Source organism: Panthera leo, chromosome A2 (assembly GCF_018350215.1).
Source record: "Panthera leo isolate Ple1 chromosome A2, P.leo_Ple1_pat1.1, whole genome shotgun sequence".
In the NCBI taxonomy this organism is placed as follows: Eukaryota; Metazoa; Chordata; class Mammalia; order Carnivora; family Felidae; genus Panthera; species Panthera leo.
The window spans coordinates 138,433,894-138,458,252 of NC_056680.1; the positions used below are offsets into that span (position 1 = coordinate 138,433,894).

Below are 24,359 nucleotides of genomic sequence, written 5' to 3' on the forward strand. Positions count from 1 at the left end.
TTGCTAGAAAATCTGCTAAGTTGACCTAGGCTGTTCTCTACATGAATTAACATTAGTCTTTCAGCTGTAACATATTCAAGGGAAACCGTGTTTTTGCACTTGCAGGCCTAGAGGCCTGCTTTGTAATTGGTAGGTAACAACGGGCACTAAATACATGGTATGGGACTGAATGGACTCACAAACAGCAGGAAAAAGTAGGTAAATTACTTACAAAGGGAAATTTCTTATTAGCCCGTATGTTATGTAAAAATCAAAGAGTAGATTTATGCCATGACGCATGCAGTCAATACCTAGAAATAACGTTTTACAGAAGTGATGGTAAGACATCCTCAATCACACCTTTACCTAGTATCGTTAAGTATTTGCTAAGATGTTTTAAAACCACTGAAAATAAAGATGTGACGCCTGAGGAAGGAACATTATTCAGGATGGAATTGTTGTGTCTATAAGAGTAAAAAAGATGTCAGTTGACCAAATTATGAAAGGAAAGAATTGGTTTCATTTTACAAGTGTTTTTGGAGGGTTTGTAGTTTTTCCTCTGTTTATTACCACTTTCTTGAGAGGGAAACTGAAATTCTTCTCCAATGTAATTTCCTGCTCCTGTAAAATGTCTACGAGTATAGAAGAAGAAATTTGTTCCTGTTTTTTTGTTTTTGTTTTTGTGTTTTAAAGGCAATCTGCCATTAGCGGTGACATTTTAAGGGATTCAGCACTACACGCCAGAACTAGGTTTAGGTAGTACTGGAAAATTAATAATGCTACTCATTCAGATAACAGTAAGAAATCAATCTCAAAGCCCATTCAGCACTTAGGAAATAACAAGAGTTTCATGAGAAAAGGGATTCTGTGTCTTGTTTGTAAACACAAACATAGTGACACAATACATCATGTACGTGTGGTACATATGTCTTAGGTATTCAAACACAGGAAAAAAATCATAAAAAATATTTTTCTTCTGTATTAAAATGACAAATTCAATTTCTAAGAGTACCATCACATGTTACAAGTAAGTCTGAAATTCATCTGGACTCGTATTTATTAACCTTATTCTGACAAAATTTGGTATAAGAAATGGTATTTTAAGCATAAATTAAACATGAATTAGTTTCACATTTCATTAGACTTATTTCTATCAATTTAATACACTGAACACACATGCATAAAATGAGATAAGGTAATTAAAATGAGTAACTGATTTACTAAATATTATATCACATGGATGAATGGAAGTTTCAGGTTTTTAAAATGTGAGATAGGCTAGGATCTAAAAAAAATATTACTCATGTACCCGACTTTGCTCTTTCCTAATGACTGCTTTCTTAATTTTCAGGACATTTTTGTAAAAGTTATCAGAAATAAGATTTACAAAATAAGATACACTCCTAAATTCTTAAAAAAATAAACTGCTAATGAATTCAGTACTTCAGCTGACATATTAATTTCTACTGGTATTTAAATCCTATACTTCCTTATTTCAAATTATTTATAGCCTCAACCTCTTGAATTCTATTTTAATACACATAAACACTCCCAGGTATTGGTGATATTGAATATGAGTATACTAAATTAAGACCCTCACCTCCACACCACTCTCCAGATAATTTGAAAGCTAAAATGTAGTCACAATGGTTGTAACTCTTAAATTATAGTCCTTTTGCAAGAGATAATATATTTTTTTTGTTGGGGGAAACAAAAGATGATATATGGTCTAGCATAACATACTAGCTAATCTGTCAGACTATAAAGTTACTATATTTATTGTAAGTTGTATGAATTTGAGGGAAATGAAAATCCTTTCTTAAAATTACTCCCTATGCATCTTTATGTTAAGAAATCCTTACACAATTTAAAATTAATTTAACTCATTTTCCCATTACACATCAATGATACTTATGATTAAGTGATAATCAAAAGGGCATTTAATGTAACACAGAAATTTATTATTAATATAACTTCTTTAACACAATGCCAAAATTATAACTTTAGAGAAAAATAAGTTGGGAATCAAATGATCTGAAGTTAACTATAAAAAGAGAGAAAAAGAGAACCACTCTTAAGTAAAAAAAGCTTAAGCTACTTTACCATCATCTTAGCTTTAAAGGCAACCAAATTATAAGGAACATTCTATACGAAAAATAATTCTATCAGATACAAATGCCTATTTTTTGGTCTCCAAGTCAAAGCATTTTGAAGATTTTCAGCTAAAACAAACAAATAATAAAGAGAAAGCAGTACTTTTGCTCAGAGTTTATGTTGTTACTAAGAACAAGCTAACAACAAAAAACCCACTAGGACTGCTTCTTTCTTGTATATGAGGAGATAGACACACACACACACACACGCACACACACGCACGCACGCACACACATGCACGCACTCCAAGCAAATAAATAAGCAAACAAAAAAGCAAACAAACAAAACAAGCAAACGGAAATCTCCAGCAGTTTCCTATTTCTGGTGCTGGAATTGACATTTTCCTCTCTGGGGTGCTGCAATATGGTAGGTCCCATTTTTATATCTTGACAAAAAAGTCAAAGGTAGCTTGGCCGCATCTTCCCCCACCCCAAACAAAACCAACCCTTTAACATTACGAAGAAAAAAAGCATTCAAAAAGAGTGAATGTCCAGTAAAGTGTGAATGTTAGAAAATGTCCTTTCATTTTGGAAAAGTTAATTTTATAAAACAATTGGGTGGACGATTCACTTTTCCCTTCAGGGGACGACAAGGAAGGGGCGCTGTGGTCTGCACTGAAGTCATGGGTATGGAATTACTGCTTCTTTCTTTGCTTTGGTCTACTTAGGAATAAAGCAGTAAGTGTATATTCTACATTTTTTCTACATCAATCCATGACAGCAGCCTACCACTTTAACAAAAAAATATGTCTTTTTTTTTCTTTTTGTGGTTCATTCAACTCCTGTAAGGGCATGCATTACTCACTTCATTTTCTTGAGATATTTCTTTTAAAGCAAAAATAAAAGAAAAGGAAAGGCTAGGGTTGACTCTGTGAGACCCCTGTATTTATTCACACTTATTGTGCATGACTGTAGACTGGTAAATCATATTAGCAGCCCGTCTCCCCATCAAGCTGCTACTTGCTTTCCAGCCCTGGGAAGGTTCAACAAATCAACAGGAGCACGGAAAACAGAACATCAGTCTAATCTAGTGTTTAAGGTGAAGTTTTCAAACCCAATCTAAGAAGATCTTTAGAGCAAGCAACAAGCTGAAGGGCTCAGAAGGTGGTATTGACAATGAAAGATTGTTGAAATATTGAGAAGCGCAGCACTTGTGCATTTTTAATAACAAGAGGGTCAACAAGGACACAGCTCCCTCAGTGCCAGGAGTTGCCACTGACTATGGAAATTGCCACACCAGGGCTATAAATGCTTGCAGTTCATCAGCTTTCTTAAACAGTTCATCAGCTTTCTTAAACACCCTGAACCCCCTCAGTGGACCTTTAGTCTTGAATTAACAAACCAAAGCAATGAAAGAGGGTGCAGTCTGAATGGCTGGCATTGATCCCCAACTGTGTCAGCACTGCTACAGGCCCTGAAAAACTCTCTCCATTGTCAATAGAAATTGACAAACCTCCTCTCCTAAATAGTGCAGCTGAGCCGGGCGGGATCCACGCAGCTGTAAAGGGCTCTGCTCTTGGGGCCGGGGAGCACTAACAATGGAACAAGCATGAGCTCTTTGTCAGTCCCAGACTCGGCAATTTTCTAACAAGGATTAAAGTTGTTTCTCCGCGGTGCTGGTGAAAAGAGATTTAGCAACATACCGTGCTTTCTTCATGCAAGTTAAAGAGAAGTAGTTAAGGAATTTCATTATTCTGTTGACTAGTGGAAATATAAAACAAATATATTAAATATGCAAACTCCCTTTTCTGCCTAATTTATAACATTTTGGAGGATGATTCAATTAAATGTAACACTTATTGCCTGGAAACAAGCACTTCACATTTATTTTGGAAGTTTTATTTTCAAAAAGTCCAGCTGCTGGCCACCTGGAATGAGGTCTCAATACATACTAATGCACAATGCCTTTAGACCCTCTGTGGCTGATATTCCTAAATCTGAACCACAAGACCACATAGGGTGTATATATCACGGCTGCTTCGAGCAAATGATTTCTGTCAGAATGTGGCTTCTGATGATGATGGCAAGGCAAAAATAGCTGCTTTGCTAGGGAACAAATCTGTGATATATTTTCTGCTTAAGTGTTTAGCTTTTTATTGATTATGAATTGGTACAACTAGTTGATATATTTTCATTCTTCTCCAGCTAAGCTCAGCTCAATAGGTGAACAACAGAAAAAAAAAAAAAAAAAAAAAAAGAAAGCCAACAGTTTTTAGTGCACTAAGATATGGAACGGCTAAATTTCCAGTGTGTATGTATTTCTTCATTTATTTCAGGGGAAGCTGTCGGTTTTATAAGTGTTGAGTCACCAAGTTCAACCACAATACCATCTAGAAAATACCACCTTAGGAAATAGGTACCTTTTAAATGCCAAGTTGAATTGAATAAAATAACAAATGGTATTTTTTAAATGCTGAAGGTTTTGATAAGTTGATAAATATAAGGCATTCTTTAGTATCATTTTGTAGCTTTGGAGAGCAACAAAATATTTAGAAACATTAATGCCCCACTAAATATAAATGCTTCACTGTACATTGAGTGTCTCTTTTGTCAACACTGCATCTATTTAACAGAACTAAATTCATGGCCAGTCACTTCCCATTTCTAAACACTAAAGTACAAATTTTATATTTATGGTAAATTTGAAACAGTAACACCAACACTTCCCTCCTCTATATGAGGCATCGCACTGAAACGATGCTATGCGTTTCCACAAAACAGACCCCTGAAACACCAGCATCTATAAAGTTTTAAGTGCAGATTTTTTGTTGGCTTGGAATAGGAGTGAGGGCAACATTTTGGGAAAACTGAAACCAGTCTCTTATGGTTAAAAATACAGAAGTGTTCAACCCACCCTATACCCATCAAGCCTCCCAGCTAGACCCAGAACTATTCGTGGGGGAAAAATAGAGGCTTGGGTCTGAACGTGGAAGCGGAGGGCTGGCTGTCAACACAGCACACAGAAGCTGAGAGGGGAAAAGGGCCAGCACCTTCTATGCTCTGTCTGCCTGACCGAGCTGGTCAGGGTTTCCTCTGTCTCAGTCTTCTCATCTGTAATATGAAGGGTAGAGTCTGTGAACCTGGCTTTTAAATAAGAAGATTCTGATGTTCTCCCAAAATACTATGATATTAGACTTGATCATCAGAATAAAGGGCATGATTAGAACCAATACAGCTTGTGATTCTTGTAAAAAATGAACTGCAGGGAAAAGCCAAATTATCACACTTTTTCTTTCTACATGGTGCTAAAATACAGCTTTATTCTTCAAAAGAAAAAAAAAATGCAAGCCTAGAGCTCCAGAACTTTCTATCACCTGTTATTTTGTTTGTTATTAACTTACTCATTTTGGCCTTTTAACAAAGTGCAAATACATTATAAACAGGAAAAGTGTAATGAGGAGTGAATGAGATTTCTCAAGAACTGTGAGGTACAGTTACTCATTTCCATTCTTTTATGAATTCGGATTATAAAGCCATCTGATTTTTTAAGTTCTCCCTGGGAAATTTAATGCATCAGTTAAAATTTCATTTACTTCTGAATTTTTTCAGAAGTGGAAACTAAAATGTGGAAACTGAGCTTATATAGGTAGGAAACTGAGTTTAGATTAAGCATGTTATTTGGATTTATACAATAGGTATGCATGGCAAGGTTAGATTTATATCTTATCTATATGGATACATGATTCAGAGTCTGTACTCATGACTGCTAGGTTATTCCAGTCCCTTCTAGAAAACAGTCTGTTCTGTCAATAAAATCTCTGATTCTTTAAGGGCAGTTTGCTGCTTCCAGCAGACAACTAAGAAAACCACCTCTACCCTTCCTGGGGGTTCCTGATCATTACTGTAATACAGGATTGTGAAGTAAACAGGAAATGCTTATTAATTGTTTCAAATAAGTCTACCACACTTCCTTGCAAGTGAATGCAAGCTGTGTTTCCAAAGACCAAAGATATTTTTAAACCTAATAATGTAATAGGTAATGTAAATCAATTCTTTCAAGAACCACACTCCCTTAGGATAACGGACCAAGTGGTTCTTCTGCAATGCCTTTCCCACATGTCCCATTCTTAAGACTTTAAATAATCTCTATGTCCAATGTGGTGCTTGAACTCACCACCCAGAGATCAAGAGTTGCAGGAGCTACTGACTGAGCCACACAGGCGCCCCACACCATGCCACCCTATTCTTAAGATGTTTTAAGGTGCCATACACCTTAATGCTTAGGAATACTGGGAAGGGGTTTTTTTCCCCCACTATAACAAAACAAGGCAATGTAGGAAAAAAGATCCTTGGTTTATTCATAAAGGGACTTGATCTATATAAGCAGCTTTTTTCATGTGTTTTTATTAACATAGAGCAGAGAAGCATTTGATTCATGTCATTTTTCTTCCATATTCAATAATAACCTGACATGCAGGGTGGTTTTCATTTTCTAGTCTATCAGGAAGTCTACAAAAGAGAGTTTATGAGCATTTTGATGCCTGTTAAGAAAATGTAAAAAGTGCTTATAACACGGAAAGATTGGCATAGAGTTGGTACCTAATAAATGTTTGTTGAATGCTAGAAAAACTTTCCTATTCTTGAAGTTCAATACTTTTCCCCCCATACTATTTTTTTTTTATTTTGAGAGAGAAAGAGAGACAGAGAGTGCACACACAAGCAAGCAGGGGAAGGGCAGAGAGAGAGAGAGACAGAGGATCCCAAGCAGCCTCCACACTGTCGGCACAGAGCCCAATGCAAGGCTCAATTCTATGAACCATGAGATCATGACCTGAGCAGAAACCAAGAGTTGGACACTTAACCGAATGAGCCACCCAGGTGCCACCATATTTTTTTGTTTGTGTGTTTAAAAAAAAGTTAGGGGTGCCTGGCTAGCTCAGTCAGTAGAGCATCCAACTCTTGATCTCTGGGTCATGAGTTTGAGCCCCACATTGGGTGTAGAGATTACTTAAAAAAAACTGACACAAAATGTGTAAATACCAAGATATTTCTAGATGAATTAGATCTTCTTAAGTTACAAAATACAAGTTACATAACAGGATAAGTTCCATAAACTGGGAGTTGTACAAGCACATTTCATTAATCGAAAATTCCCTTCATTCCAAAATGTCCTGGAAATAGTATTATCAAACTAGCCTATCTTTTCCCAAGCTACACAAAGAGCATTGACATCAATACTGTTCTTTATTCTTCATTATTATCAAGTAGGCAAGTGCCTCTGTAAGTTTATTCTGGGGCCCTTTTCCTGGTGTTAAAAAGATTCATTACAAAGTGAAAGTTTCAGATAATCAGCTGTTCCCCTCTCTCCTACTTCATGACAAATGATGGGATGCATGCTGGTTTGACTAATTTTTTGACTTAAATGACTAATCATTGGCTTGGCCAAACTCAGTAGTCAGTCCAGTTATATTGCTGTAGGTACCAGTTTGGGGCACATAGTCTCTGAATGGTTCATTTGGGCACTATGACCTTTTCATCTGGTTCAATGAGGCATTTTGGTACACGATTTTGGTCAGGATTGCATTTAAATTCATAATGCAGTATCTGAATAAAAATAGGTATCAGACTCCTGGAAGGGCTTGTATTGGATGGCACAAGCTGGAGAGAAAAATCTAGGCCTGAGGATTAACTATTAGTAGGTCTTCCTGGAAACTGAAACTGAAGTTTCCTTACAGAAATGGGAGACCGTCATTTCAAAATGACTTTTGGAGAGTGCTGTAAGGACTGAACTCACTAGCTACCATCCTCCATGGCAGCTCCAGGAGTCTCCAACTCCTGGCTCACTCTCACAGGATCCATCCCTAGCAAATGGAAAGACCCGGTCCCCTGCTGCATGTTGGGGTTCTCTAAGTCTGGGATTTCTGGTCACGTCAGTCCCTCCGTCTGGACTTCTATCCCAAAGTATGCTTCCCCAGCCAGATCCACGTCAGCCTTTGAAACTCATTTCAACCATTACTTCTGCTAGGAAGCCAACACTATCTCCTACTAGGCAGAATTAGACGCTCTTACAGTTCCTGCTCCTAGAACTCTGTACCGACATCTATATAAATATTGCACCATGTGCTATACATCTGTCTCAATGGGCTATGTGTAAACGCAAGGCAGCAACCAAGTCTTATTTTTACTGCTATCTCCAGCCCTTCACAGACTGGCACATAGCATGCATTGCATATTTGTCGAAGGACTAGAATGCTTTAGAATACTTGGAGATATAAAGTGCTACATACGTAATAGTGAGAGTGAGGTTTTTTTTTCTCTCTCTCTTTTTTTTTTTTTTTAACGTTTATTTATTTTTGAGACAGAGAGAGATGGAGTACGAACAGGGGAGGGGCAGAGAGAGAGAGGGAGACACAGAATCAGAAGTAGGCTCCAGGCTCTGAGCCATCAGCCCAGAGCCCAACGCGGGGCTCGAACTCACGGACCGTGATATCATGACCTGAGCTGAAGTCGGACGCTTAACTGACTGAGCCACCCAGGTGCCCCGAGAGTGAGGTTTTTAATAGAGAAAGGATAGGAGAGTATCAGAGCCAGTTTGTTGATTTGAATGGCATGTCTCGTTGATAGAGAAATAATTTAATAGATGTGAAAGTTGTAGAAATCACCAAAAAGTAAATGATGGCGTTTAGCTAAAAAAGCTTAACATAGGACTAAAACGGAGCTTTAAATGTGACCGTCTAATTTCACGTAAGTGATGAATTAAATAAAGGAGAAAGTACTGTAAACTAACAAACCCCTAGGTCTAGGACATACACGAGTATCCACCTACATAGTTTACAGACACCAGATCTAATACCACGTGTTCAGGTGTTGATGTGCTCGGCTCTGGGAGTCTGTCATGCAAGCAGGGAGCTGCCTCACCAGCATATGCCCTGGGGTACTGGGCCCCATTCCTACAGGTTATTGAGGGCTGTGGAGCCTATCTGGAGGACGGCTGGCAGTGCTGCCTGTGCATTTTGACCACCAAGTGACATGTCCTGGGTGACTTCTATACTTGCTGGTTTTGTACAAGAGCTCTTTTTTTTTTTTTTTTTTTTTTTTAAAGGCAGAAAAGTATCACTGCTATGGCATTGTTGGTTTCAGTCTAAGGGAACGTGACAACTCTCCTGGGACCTGAAACAAGCCTGGCTTTTGAGCAAAGAACTCACGAAGGGTAAAGAGGAAGAGTGTGCCCTTATCTTGCAGTCATGGCGTTTGATACTGCAAACAGTGGAGCTGTGTGGGGATGAACCTTGCACCGGCCCTAATTTTTGGCAAGTTTCCAATCTTCCACTTGACACAGATAAATAAATGAATTTCTTGAATCACTATTATCTCTCTTGGAAGGGAATTAAATTTTAGTTTTCCATAATACACCCATTTCAAAGAAAATATGTTAATGTTAATTCTGGAGATGAAAATGTCAAACATTTTAATGAGAAATTAACTTTTTCAAAAGGCCCATTTGATCATAAGAATGTAAGCTTCTTTAAGACAGGGACTTGGTGTATCCTGTTTAACGCTGCCACATAGCATGTGGCCTCTACAAAATAAATACTTGGGGGGGGGTTGAATAAATGGTTAATAAGGGGAGTTTCAATTTCCTACTTTAATTAGAATCCCATCGTCACTGTGACAGAGATATCCATCTGTGTGGGATAAAACAATGCCAAATGTTTTTTTAATGTTTATTTTTGAGAGAGAGAGAGAGAGAGAGAGAGAGAGAGAGAGGCAGAGAGAGAGGGGCACAGATGATCCAAAGCGGGCTCTGTGCTAACAGCCTAGAGCCCAATGTGGGGCTCAAACTCACTGTGAGATCATGACCTGAGCTGAAGTAGGATGCTGAACCGACTGAGCCACCCAGGGGCCCCCAGGCCAAACCTTTCGGTTCCAGTATTCACCACTATCGCATACACTATCCCATACACATGGAGTGAATGGGAGGTTTCCTCATGCATCCAACACATCAACTGAACGGACATTCTACATCAATAAACATACACATTATATGCGTATAGTATGGGCAGTCACTGAGGGGAAAGCCAACAAAAGGAGCTGTGGGGAGTATACAGAACCAAATTTCTGAGGATCTGCAGAGGAAAAGTATGGGGACGCTATATATTAGACTGTGTAAGTAGGAACGTGGCTTGAAAGAATCTTGTTCAACCACATTCAAACACTGCATCCCATTCCTGACTCAAAACCCTAAGCATGACAGAGAACGCTTAGAGAAGTTTCAAAGGACAACTCCGAAGATGATTAGAGGGCTAGGAAAGGGGCCTATGAAGAGAAGTTAAACAAACAGGGATTATTTATCCTGGAGTAGACAAGTATGACAAGTGCCTTAATAACAGTCTTCATATATAGGAAGGATTATTCCCTAGAGGATGCTGGCTACCTGCTTTTTCTCCACCAAGAGGAAAAGGGAAAATGGGTTTAAAAACTAGCATGAAAGTTTAGGTGAGATGGGGTTAGAATTTTATTTCAAACAAAATATTCTGCTTGTATGAACACAGTAAAATTTAGATGGTCTCTTACTTAGGGCTGGGCCGTAATCAGGAAATTAAGTAAAGGCTCTCTCTAGGTGCTGGTAAGTACCTTTGGATATTATTCTTTTATAGAGTTTCCTTTCAAGGCATTCAGTAGACACATCGAATAATGGTTTGCCACAACAACTCCTTCCTTACACAGATTTTTTTTTTTTTTTCCAGTTGGACTTAGTCAACGGTGGCTGGCAGTCTGGCTGGCTGTCACTGCTGTGTCCACTCATGAGAGGCACTGCCAGGGATGCAGGGAAGGCTTGCACAGGAGGGGGCTGACAGAGGAGGAGCTCAAAAAGCCACCACGGGGAAGTGGCCTGAGGCCGTGTGACATTTGCTGATGAAGTTAGGTTGGAAGAGAAGGAGAGTAGTAGTCACCAGTTCTATGAAAACATTGCACTGGTCAACTGACAGAGACACTGGTCTCAGGGGAGTCCCGGGTATTTTTAGTAATAAGTCACTGGTGGCCAGTCGCAGTACAAGCATGTAAAATCACTGCAGAGACACCAGGCTCTGCGTGGAGAAGCCACAATTTCCAGACTGTCTTAAATGTGGAAGTGGCATGAAATCAACACTAAATAACTTCTAAAACGCTCAATGTGCTGCTTGTGATCATTTCAACCATCTTTTAGAGCATCAGTCCAGGGAATATTCTAACTTCCTTCAGTGACCATTAAGTCGTTGTTATTGGCTTGGGTGAATGAATGCTGATGTACATTTACACATTTGGGGTTTAGAAAAATGTCTCCATGAAAATGAAAGTTTTGTCATCTTCCATTCATCAGGGACAATTTTACCCTCGCTAAGAGAGGTTACGTGATCAACAATTTTTTTTTCTTCCTATTCAAGCACAACCTCAGATCAGTTCACATGTGAGATTTTCTTTCTTTCTTTCTTTCTCTTTTTTTTTAAATTCTGAGCACAATTAAAGGTGAGTTAAGGCTCTGGTGGAAATCTAAAGAGCATCGGCAAATCTGAGCACTGCTCAGCTTCTGAATTGCTTTTTCCACTTCTCAGTTCTTTTAAATGGTTTTCTATGGCAGGGACATTTTTCTTAATTAGTCACAGCTAATTAGTGTTCTGGCATAGACAAGCAATCAGAAATGTCAGAGCTGCGAGGCTACATCTCCCTAATCCTTTGATAATAATTTAGCCTCCTGGGAGGGCCCCAAGCTGCGGTAAGTAGTGACTGACAATAAGGCAAAATTAGGTGGGCAGCAGACCATTAGGATAGAAAAATAAAAAGCACTACCCAGTCCTGCTGAGCACCATCAGGCAACTAACTGCACTGCCAGATGAGGTGCCTGTTTAAGCCTGTGTTGTTAATTAGCTGATTCTACAGACCTGCCACATATGTCCAGGTGCCTCATGCAAAGACGTCTATTTCTGGGAATGTGCCAAATGACCATTGTGTTTCATGATCACATTTCAGGAATATAAGGAAGAAGCCCACATATTTCTTGAAGATTCTTTTGAGTTATCAAAGAAATAAGATCAACACGCTACAATACACTTTCTCTCGGAGTTTCTTTTAGGCAATTAGGCACGCGTATCTCAAGTTTCCCAGGTTTTAATTCACCAACAGCTTAGATTCAAATGAGGGCCTCTGGCGGCGCTGGGCTGCGTCTGGACTTGCCAGAGCTATTCGGGCACCCACCGTACATCAAAAAGTAGACTCTTCAATAAATTCTTATACTTACAAATAATAGCTTAACATTAAAATAAAGGTTATTAACAAAAACGAACCAGACAGCCGTAATTCGAGAGCAGAGGTTTTAAACAGAAACAAACTCTGAGGAAACAAACCGCTAAGGAGCAAGCTGTGGAGGGCGTTTACTGAGGCAGACAAGATGCTCCGCAGAACACGTCTGACTAGGACTATCTTAAAAGAGGTCAAACGACTTCAGCGTGAGACCAAATACTGTAGGTAAAATGAAGCAGAAATATAGACAATTAAACACAAAAACCCAAACACCTGGGGAACAATGTATCAAAGCCACTAACAGTGTCAAAAGTAACACAGATAACAAATGGAGATCAAACTTTTTATCTACCTTTAGGACGCAATGAAGTACTAAACCATGTTTAGTCTGTGGCACAACCATGTTTAGAAATACATTACCTCAAATAGCCTCGAGTCCATCATTGAACGTATTATCCAGCCTTTCCTATCGATGAAAGAACATAATGGCTATGATATGAGAGTGATATTAACCTTTAATTTTGATTGGTGACAGGAAAATCATGGTTGGGCATAATGGTCTGACAGTTAATGTTTTATATTTGAATTCTTTTTATACAGAGGCAAAACCAAAGAGAACATCCTCTGTAATGGGAATCTAGACTGATTTATGTAGTTTATAGAACTTCCTAGTCATTTGAAAGTAAAAGATTATTGAAAAGAAAACTGCTCTTTTTAAATTAACATTCACATACTAGAGAATATATGTATAATATCTTAGAATTATAAGAAACGCAAGAAGACAAAGAAGTTTTCAGTCTTACTGGGCTGCAGCCTGCATTCCCAATAAAGACGCTGATTGCATACACAAAGAAATTTATCCAAAGGACTGAAAAAGTAGAGTCAGCTTTAAATACGTATCATGGAGGGCATCACGGTAGGAAAGTTTCATCTAGCAGCCACTATTATCCAAGCTCTGTTGATTTCAACTATTCTTGTGAAAATCAACATGATAATAAACTGAATCTTTAAGGAAGTTAAGAACAGTAGTGCTGATCTTACTGAGGATGAATAAATTCTGGAGTCACAAAGTTTGGGCGCTGGTGTGAAACTGCATTCAAAAATTCTGAGCATTTCTGCCCTTTCTTATTTCAGAGCCAGAGACGAGAGCACAGAAATGGAAAATGACTTTTATTTTGAGAAATATATTCTCTTGTCATAGGTTCAGTTTGTTTTTTCTTCGTATGTTATCATATCTTAGGATGGCTACCGAATTCACGTAGATAGTGTAGGTCAGTTTTACTTAACAGTGTTTAATGTAGAGTTGCTTTACTGAAAAGAATTCTTTTCAAGGAAAAGTCCTGAGAAATTAATCCTTTATAAAAAACTATTTGGATGAATATAACTGATTAACTATCATTTAAAGAATTACTTTTAATTTTATAAGACATCACCACAATATTTAAAAAAAATCTCATTGAGATGAAACTCCTCAACAATTAAATATTTAATCAGTTTATAACACATGAGAACATTTAATCTGCATGATTTACCAATTAAGTACTGCACCCTGATGTGTCTTCAGCAACATGAGAGCTGAAATGAAATTGTTTCAAAGGGACTCAAGAAGGGCAATGCCCAATAAATATACAAAGATTTAGAGAGGTAGGTGGGTTTAGTGTGCATCCTGGACAATAAGATGTATTTCAGTCAACCCCTAACTACCTCCAGGTTGTAATATTCTTGGACATTAGGAAAGGACCACAGCGCGTGCTCTTGGGCAATTACTGCATAGGTCAGTTTTGACTCTGGAAACACCACCACTGTCCAAACCAGAGTCTTGCGGGAACTACCCAGCCTCTCTCCTGACACACGGGAACCTGTGGCTAGCACTGCATGTCCTTGAAGCCTGAGTGTGTGGGAAGAAACATCACAGTAGACATTTAAAAATGGGTCTTAAGGGGCGCCTGGGTGGCTTGGTCGGTTAAGCATCCGACTTCGGCTCAGGTCATGATCTCACGGTCCGTGGGTTCGAGCCCCGCGTCGGGCTCTGTGCTGACGGCTCAGAGCCTGGAGCCTGTTTCGGATTCTGTGTCTCCCTCTCTCTCTGCTCCTCCCCTGTTCATGCTCTGTCTCTCTCTCTCTCAAAAATAAATAAACGTTAAAAAAAATTAAAAAAAAAAAAAAAGAGATTAAAAAAATAAAAATGGGTCTTAAGAATTAGAAGATCTTTGTCATACTTCTATATCAGGATTAGACAATTGTAGATGGTTTCGATTTGATAAAAACTTTAAAAAGGTTGCTGACAATGGTGTTTAATATGTAAGAAAAAAACACACTAGGGTAAGAGAGATTGCATAGAAAGCTGAAAAACCATTTGGCGCATCCATGACCTCTCTCACTACAGGAGAACTTTAAGATTTTTCTTACCCAGATAAGGCACATTTTTTTCTAAATTGAAAATGTAAATTTAACATGGATATTTTATTTTTTTATTTTTATTTTTTTTTATTTTTGAGACAGAGAGAGACAGAGCATGAATGGGGGAGGGTCAGAGAGAGGGAGACACAGAATCTGAAACAGGCTCCCGGCTCTGAGCTGTCAGCACAGAGCCCGACGCGGGGCTCGAACTCACAGACCGCGAGATCATGACCTGAGCTTAACTGACTGAGCCACACAGGCGCCCCTAACATGGAGATTTTAAACTCAACATGTGTAACTATGACGGCTTGAGAGGAAGAGACAGTCTCTGTTTAAAATACTCTGGTCGCTCAGAAAGATTTCTCATGAATATGGAATGGATGAGTTCCAGCTATTTTTCTAAAGGGGTTCAGAGCCCTGGTGGTAGATACACGGAATGTCATGGTACAGCTATTCTTTTATACAGAATCTCTTTTTTCTTTATCTATTGCACTTGCTGTTGATTCTTGGGTGGGATACCTGCTTTCACTTGGCCATGACAAAACAAAACACCTTAAGAACTGCTACTCTGGGGTGCAAGGCTTAGCATCCAACCAATCCGGTAATTTTTGCCATCCCTGCTAACATAGTTGAAACTAATTTAATTTAGTTGTTTTAAAATCTGGAAGATATTTCAGAAACCGTCTGGAGTTTTGGACCAATTTCTTCAGTTTATATGTACTAACTATACTGAGTCTTACTTAGGCAGGGGACATAACTTCTTGACACTCACTCTGACAATCAATGGCAGAACCGTGGCTGGAACTCAGGGATCTGGATTCCTGGTCCAGGCCTCTCCCGTGGTACTGTGTTACCATTTCAGGTTTTGTAAGTCTAAAGTATGGTGGAGATAGCATAGACTTTATGGTGGAGATAGCAGAGACTTTGAAACTGGAGAGACACAATTTCAAAGTCTGATTCAACAATTCACAAGTCACTTATCTTCTATGAGTGGGAGATTCCTTAACCTGAAAATCAGCACAAATGGAGATGATGGCATCTAGCTCAGCAGGTTAGAAATGATATAGGTAAAGCACGTAGCACATTTCCTGGTATGTGGAGGTGCCCTGGGAATGCTAGTGATGACAGCTAGGGCCAGTATTATTATTTTGATAATTTGAGAAGATTAGGGATATACCTTAAAACAAACTCGGTTCCTTCTATTAGCAGCATGGATCTGCCATTGTTTATTTATACTTTTAAAAAATTATTTCTGTGTTATGCAGAAGATGTTTCAGAAGTTTAACTACTTATGGACCGAAGTAGAATGTCTTGGTTCTTTGTCCTAATATGATCTCTTTTTGATCTTTCAAGGGTACATTTGGCTTTAATATTTTAAAATTTAATGTAAAAGTCTAAAGGTCATCCTATATTTAGGGTCTTGAAGATAACACAAATTTTAATCATTCCTGTCTTTAAGACTCTGAAGTTAAGGAAACAAAATCCCTTTCCATGGAGGCTAGAACAATAATAATTGCAGTGCAAGATGCTCAGGAAACCGGACCATGGCTTACGGCTTCACGAGTTGTACATGGATGACCGTAGGAGGTACCGTTTTTGTTTGTAGATGCATGCAAAGCAATGGACACAAATCTAGGGTAATGGTCATTATTTGGCCTTAGGCACTGATACAATTATGTAAATAGAACCCTAAAGTATTTCACCACAAATATCATGAGCCATTAAGATGCTTAACTGATCAAAACGTTTCTGAGGCCAGAAATACAGGTAATTACTACTCTCAGGGAAAGTTTCACAGAACTTTCAATAGTCTTTTCTGTGAGCAGAGCATCATGCAGAAAAAGATTACTTAGTAAAACACACGAGTTCTTTTTTAAAGTGTCGGCATCGAAGGCAGGATGAAAGTATGTCTTCGGGATAATTGTTTTATATAAAAATATTGTAATTTGTGGGATTTCCAAAATGAAGCGAATCTCGTTTGGGTCAAAAGAATATCCTTCTTAAGGAGTGAAGTTCCCACACTGAATGACCAGAAGCTGGATGCCCTATACCCTTACCCGGGTTGGTTAAACCACAAGTATTGATTCACTGCAGTGCGTGTGCATGTATGTGTATATGTACATTTTCCTCTGTGTCTGAAGTTAGGGGTCTCTGTCTCTTCCCCTCCCCTCTCCCCCCTTCTCCTCCCCGCACTCCTCTCCTCCCCTTTTCCTCTCCTCTCCTTTCTTCCCTTCCCTTCCCTCTCCTTTCCTTTCCTTCTATTTACTTATTATTTTAATTGAAATAGCAAAAGTTTGTCGTGACGCCTGAATAAAATTGTTCTCTTCAATCTTTTATCTGTAATAGACTAAGGTTGCCAACAGTATTTATAGGGTCATTATTTTCAACTGTTTCTTGACATCTAACAATATTATTTTAAGTTCCAGCCAAGAGGATTTCCAATAATTATATAATGTCTCTCAGTAATGATCTGTTGCTTAAGATACACATTCTGTTTTACCTTTCAACACATACTTGATAACCTCTCATTTACTAACTATAATTGAGGCAAATTCAGTCTTGGCTAATTAGGGGCTCTTAGTACCCCTCATACATGTTATTCTTGATGACATATCAATAGAATTAGGGTCTACTTTTTATTTTTAATTACAGTAATAAAAATGTGCAATTTAAAAATATTAGAATGTTTAAGGACATTATAACTATTTCACAAGTAACAAGCCCACTGTTCTACTGGGGATACGCAAAATGACAAAACCTTCACAACCAAAACAGAACGGTTGCTTGTCAAGAGTTCTTTTCAGAAGCAAACTTACCGCCATGTCAGACGCTTAGGTATCAAAGGAAAGTGTACATAACCAGGGCAATTAACCTAGACATACTTTTACATTTTTTAAAGAAAGCTCTATGCCCAATGTGGGGCTTGAACTCATGACCTGAAGATCAAGAGTCATGTGCTCTACCGACGGAGCCAGCCAGGTGCCCCCTAAACTAGACATAATTTTAATGTTGGCCCTTTTAATGTTGACTCTACTTCAGTCAGCTCTGTTGGTTATTGTTGTCACACAAAAAGTCTTCAAAGAAAGTTTGGTGAATGTGAGAGAGATGAAGTAGGGAATATCTTTACAGCGAAAAAATTCTACCTTTGTTATGAACTGATGGCTGGCTTTGTAGTAAATAGGTCACCAAGACAAAAAGTTGAAGATGTTAAGAACACACACACACACACACACACCCCTACCTCCCTACCTATAATGGCCTATTTCCAGATGATTCTATCTTTTCTCATCGTAGAAAACATGCTTCAGCTATACTAAGAATAAACATAAAGGAAATAACATCAGTCCAATTTCCCTATTCTGTTCAACATTTGTGAAAATTACCACATAAGCAAAAAAGGTAAAAGAGAATTTGGAAGTAAAACATATGCTTGTAAATTCAGAGCAATACCAAATGGAAGCAGAAGTTGCTAATACGGTTCCAGTATTTTGTAAAAGAGCCAGCTGGATAGATGATAATTTTTCTACCCCTGCAGGGCATCAAAGCTTTTAGGAAATCATTCTTTTCACACATATTAACACTTAGCTTATTAAAACAGATGATACTTTTATTGTAAAACAGCCTGGGTAGAGGCTAGAAGCATAAAATATGAAAGAGGAGACTCATGTTGACCACCGGATCTGACAAACAGTGAACACTGACACAACAGACCATGAAGGAGATGATGACGTAGCAGGACCTTCTGTAACTGCCACAGCTGAAGTGTCACCGCGAAGCCCGTGAATTGCTGTTATGAAAACATTTGCGGCAACTTGCATAATTAAATGAAACTGCCAGAAAATCATTTCCAAAATGCAGGGGAGATGTACATAAATAAATACAGTTCAAAGCAAATATTCCATTTCAGCATCAGCATTGTGGTGAATTCTGGGAAGTTCCAACACAAGCAAAAGCACCATTTCCTTTGAATTGACTGTTAAATAATTACAAATGAATGACAACATTGTTATTGAAATGGATTGCTCTCTTAGTTTCCTTTAAAGATACCAGATAAATGAAACTTAATGATCAAGCTCTCTAAAACTACACCCCCCTACTTCTAGGAGTTGCCTTGTGGAAATGAAGACTTCTGTGCTGATAAAACCGAAGGGTTATACCGCTGGCATATGCCAGTGCTGTAAATCAAGGGGAAAGTGTTCAATAACAGTCGATTGGTGGTGGATATTTGGCTTTACTGAAGCTTATGTCTTTGTGCAACTAAGGAGCATGACGTTGACTCACAAAACTTTACGAGGAGGGGCCAACTCCATGCCAGCATTATCCTGTTGAGGGAATGCACAAAGGCAAGCGGACCGATGCTGTACATAATGGTAAACTGGTTATCATCCTGCTCGTTAAAATTAACCTTAGAAGGTTTTTGAGACCTCCATTCTAACAGTGACACTTTCCACATACAAAAGAAGCCAATTAAGCCTTCTGTCAACAGTCAGAGAAATAAAACTATCAACTGTATTAGCCGCATAGAAGAAAGGGGATCAGAAAAGGAGTCTGCTTTGCAAACATATCATCAAAATGCAGTTTTCCCTGCACATATTTCTATGATGCCAGGAAGCCTTGCGAGGGCAGTTACTTACATCAAACAGCTTTTCTATATACATTTCCTCATTGACCTTTTCTCGAAGAATATCCTGGTTTTGCCGAACAAACATGATATAGGTGTCTGCCAGATCCATTCCTGGTTTCTGTGGTAGGGGAAAAGCATGGGGAATAAAATATCAGGTCTCAATTGTGAAAACATTATTAAAACACAACCTTAAAAAGGAATTCACATATCATTTCAAAAATTACATTAGTAAATTATGCTCAAGACCAAAATCAACAATGAGCACCTTCAGTAAATTCTGTAATTAAAATAAATAAAAGTTTATTACTGGTGTCTGTAACTTGAGGTCATGGTTATTCATCATTATGAAAATGAGTAGAGATGTGTGGCTGTGAACTACTAGGTATCTTTTTTCTTTAATGGCTATCTTGAATGGTTAATATGCCAAGCAGTATAAATGAATGATTTTTTTTTTTAAGAAGTCCCCACTTGCAATAATCCTTTCCTAATTTCCAATACAATTTACTTGTCACTATCTCTGGCCGGTTGATTCATATATATTAAAAACAAAAATGTTAGTTTTCCTTGGATTGCCTGCCTCAACTACTATCAGTGCTCAAGGCATACAAGGTAAATCCTATTAGTTTGAATAAAATATTCTTAGGAAGATATTGTGCAAAAAATTTAATGGATTACAAAGTGAAATGTAAGCCAAAATTTTGTGGATTATCCATTGCTTCTACTCATTCGTATTTATCTATCTCAAAGATTTATTTTATTTTAGAAATACAACAAGAATATCAATGAACCAGTCGCCTAAGAAGAGTCTAAAGTGTGATTCAGATAACTTTCTGAAGGTATACAACATCTGGTGTCTTGTGATGTTAGAGGAGATAGGGCAGTTAATATAATTCCTCCTTGTTACAAAGTCTACAAAATCAGTACTAGGAAGGGACAAAAATCTGAATGGCTTCCAAAGAGTTTTCCTTCTAGACTTATCTTTAGTTCTTTTTTGTGTTTCAACTAGCTAGACTAGTTAATAAAAATACTCATTTGAATGATCTACACTTGGGGTTGATTCATAATCTGTACTGAGGTATTCATTTGATTAGAATATGGCATTAAGGGGCACCTGGGAGGCTCAGTCAGTTGAGTGCCTGACTCTTAATTTCAGCTCAAGACACGATCCCAAGGTTGTGGGATCAAGCCCTCCTCCCCTCCTCCCACCCCCATGCTAAGCATGGAACCAACTTAAGATTCTCTCTCTCTCTCTGCCCCTCTCTCCTGCTCGTGCTCTCTTTCTAAAATAATAAAGAATATGGCATTAATAATAACAAAATGGTGGAACTGAGGCCCAAGTCCATTGGTCTTGTATCATTTCATATTCATAGAATGTACTTATAACCTCCATCATCAGACTCACTTTGCAAAGTAAATCTTGCAAGGAAATGAAGTGAAAGAGAATATCGTTCATTTAACGATTACTGCTGCAAGAAAAAAGCATAACTGAGTATCATGGCAGCCCCTCTCCTTAAATGAAGGACAAAAATTTCTTACCACTTTTTTTTGGTGGGGGGAGGGTGCATATTTTATATACAATGATAAAATTGCCCATCTCTTCACCAGTGCACAGTATAGGCAATGAGCATATGTCACTAATAAAACTGAATTTGATTTTTTTGGTAACAAAGTTATTTCTGGGTAATGCGAGTTCCTTCTGGGTAAGGAAGCTCTTAACTGCTCTTTTATTTAGCCTGAAGGGAAACATATGCCACATAAATTCAAGGATCCCTTCAAACATAACCCTAATATGACAAAGTTAGTTATCAGTTATAATATATATACTGAAATGTTTTCACTCTTCTTTCCTTCAAGAGCATCCATATACAATGTAGGGAATAGGTTTCAAACCTAAGGGAGGCAACTTATCAAATTCATTCCTTTACTATTTTTCTGCATAATTCTCTTGAGCAATGTTTGAAAGTTTAAATACAATGACATGGATAACCAAGAGAACCCTAGGTTGTTTCTTTTCCTTCCTTCCTTCCTTCCTTCCTTCCTTCCTTCCTTCCTTCCTTCCTTCCTTCCTTCCTTCCTTCCTTCCTTTTTGCAGCCAGGGGTGGGGAACTATATATCAGTTTTTCCAGTGAAGAGGCAGGGTAATTTGTACAAAGATTACTACTATTAATACTTGAAGAGTGCGAACCCATAAGATAAGTACTTCTCTCCACGCTTCTCAAACTTTGTCAAAACATCAGAAATGACGGCATCCAGGAAACATACTGCCACAGAATGAAAACGGCAACAGAACACTGGTCTACGTACAATGGATAGCACATAGAAAGTTAGCTCAGCATCTGAACCTCAGCCAGGTGCTTGGAAACAAAATACTATGACATATATAATACCAAGCAGTCGGGCACAGCTCAGCTAACCTGAGAGTTACAGAATATACAAATGAGAGGTTTGTTTTCTCCATCATTTCTTATCCTGCTCAACCCCATTTTTATTTCTACCTTTTGAAAGAAAAGTAGGCTTGCAAGTTTTATCTAGTCAATCACTTGACCCATCAAGCTCACTGGAAACTAACTTATAGCTAGGAAGACTGGAGAAGAGTGACTTTAAACACTTGCCATAGATTCTAAGGTCATTTTTTCTGTTTTTTTGATTCCTTTCAAGATAACACTGGACAAAATATAACACTGTCCAGGAGGAGTTTATCTTCTAACATCTGAAACTAACAAAACACTTTATAGTTTAAGCCTAAAAGAATTTTAAAAGCTGTTCCCTTTGGCAGACCCAACGGATACGATCCTGAAATCTGTAGGTTGAGACAGTTCTACAACTTTCTAAGGAAATAAAAATCTCTGGTTGAAAGTGTGAAGTAAAGCTCATTTAAAAGTTTAATCCAACAAAATAAGTGTTTTTGTATTTTGTTTTCTTTCTTTCTTCTTCTTTTTTTTTTTTTTTTTTAATTATACTTTCTCCCCTTTTGGCAAATTAAGATCCACTTGCCTGGAAAACAAAACCTAGAATTCTTACATTTCTCATTAGCATTATTTCTTTATCTTTGAGCTGTTTACCTATTCTTGAAACTGTGACATATGGGAATTTCACACCTAGTGAGTATATTTTCATGTAGCTGTGGCGTGAGACTATAATCATTAAAAGAATATACACAAGTAAGAGTAACTGCAACAGTTGGTGACATTTACCAATTAGAATTATAGTTCTTTATCCCTCCTTTAGTGTATGAAGGGTAATTATCTCTGATAAATTGCTGAAAAAGATGTAATTTTCCTTTTAAACAGTTTCTACTTACAGTACAAATGTGTTTGGATAGAAGACATTATCACTGGTTCAGTGCTCCTTTGTGCAAAGACTCTGTTTTATGGCAGTAAAATTTACATACTTTGGAAGTCACTACATCTAATTCCATTATTACACGTTATGCATCTAATTTCATCATTAGATGTTATCTTTTATTAGGAAATGAAGTTTTGTTAAAAAGTAAAAAAAAAACCAACTGAACACACTCTGTTAAGGCTTCATTTTTTGGGGGGGTGTAAATGAATGGGAATGCACGCGACTGCTTGGCAGAGACAACAAATTGCTACACGTATCGGTACAAGTGGGTGTCCACTAACCTTATCAAAGTAGAGGTCTATTAAACCTCAAAAACTGTGGATACGGATGAGGTTTTATCAAGAATACTGTAATCTAGAGAGCTAAATTTATTTTTTTTATTTTTTAAATGTTTTTTTAATGTTTATTTTTGAGAAAGAGACAGAGCACAGGAGGCAGAGAGGCAGAGAGAGGAGTCACAGAATCCGAAGCGGGCTCCAGGCTCTGAGCTGTCAGCACAGAGTCCGATGTGGGGCTCGAACTCATGGAGTGGAAGATCATGACCTGAGCTGAAGTCGGAGGCTTAACCAACTGAGCCACCCAGGTGCCCCTAGAGAGCTAAACTTAGAAATCTCTTCTATATTGATAATTATAGATTTCTTAACGAACATGAGAAAATAACAATTAAAACTAGGTAGCAAGCACGCTACGCATTAACTACCACTTAGAGTAAACACTTGTTTGCCTTCCACCATTTACACCTCTGAGATCCTTGGTTCACTAAGCACTAACTTCTCCATCTTGTCTGTTAGGGCAGTAATCTCTAAATCAAAATAGGAATTCCTGAATTCTAATTTGTTTCAAAAAAGAACAAAATTTGGCTAACAAAGTTAACACAAACATCACAAAATTCCCCCATGAGCATAAAGAAATCAGTAAGTGTGGAGGGAAATATAGTATGGTGAGGAGCATGTCTCTGACATTGGCGGCATAAGTAACAGAATACACCAGTGAGTGAGTGAGTTTAAGTAAGGGCGCAGGCTCCAGCAAAAATTTTTTTAAGCGTTAATCACTAGTTAACCTAGTGGGATGAAAATGCCGTTTAGAAAAGGAGAAAAAAAATTCCTTGTTAATTATACACTGCAAATGCTCTTACTTCCTGCTGCTCTACCTAATCCCACAGGTGCAAGTCTTCACCCTCCCTATTCATGGGTAGGTGGGTGCAGTGCTGCCCCGGTCATTTTCCACAGCAACGGATTTAGATGCAGAAGAAGCCGCTTAACCTTCCATGGGAGGTTAACAATACACGATGCAAACACTGTCATGGTGTCTGTTTAACAAGGAGACAGATTTTTAAATATACTATTCTAGTCTCAAAGATTAACCAGAAGCTACAGTATAATTGACTTAACGTGACAGTGCGCTTCTCATAACCTAAAAAAGCTTGCCTTGAAGAAACAATCAAGGGTGGGGCTGTGCTACCCTGATGGGTAAGAATCTGCATGCGTGGATCTTGTGAGGTTTGAAACAACTGAACACCTTCTCAGTGTGAAATTGTAGTAGGAGCAGTTTCTATGTCAGCTCTGGCATTTCAGATACAGAAATGGTCTGTAACTGATCATCAGGGAACACAGGACGTAATTCTACAAACATACAACTTA

The 24,359-nt window shown here is 38.1% G+C and overlaps 1 protein-coding gene across 8 annotated transcripts in view; it reads right to left on the minus strand.

Moving 5' to 3' along the window:
• The window catches only part of CADPS2 (calcium dependent secretion activator 2), a 534,192-nt gene that overhangs the window by 6,921 nt on the left and 502,912 nt on the right, over nucleotides 1-24,359 (minus strand). For 7 of the 8 annotated variants that reach the window (XM_042923255.1, XM_042923240.1, XM_042923248.1 and 4 more), the window contains one exon: nucleotides 19,385-19,492. In XM_042923255.1, coding sequence (XP_042779189.1) covers nucleotides 19,385-19,492 — 108 coding nt within the window. Of the gene's footprint in view, nucleotides 1-18,417; nucleotides 18,724-19,384; nucleotides 19,493-24,359 lie in introns of those variants that run through there. The other variant, XM_042923260.1, reaches the window with a different exon arrangement.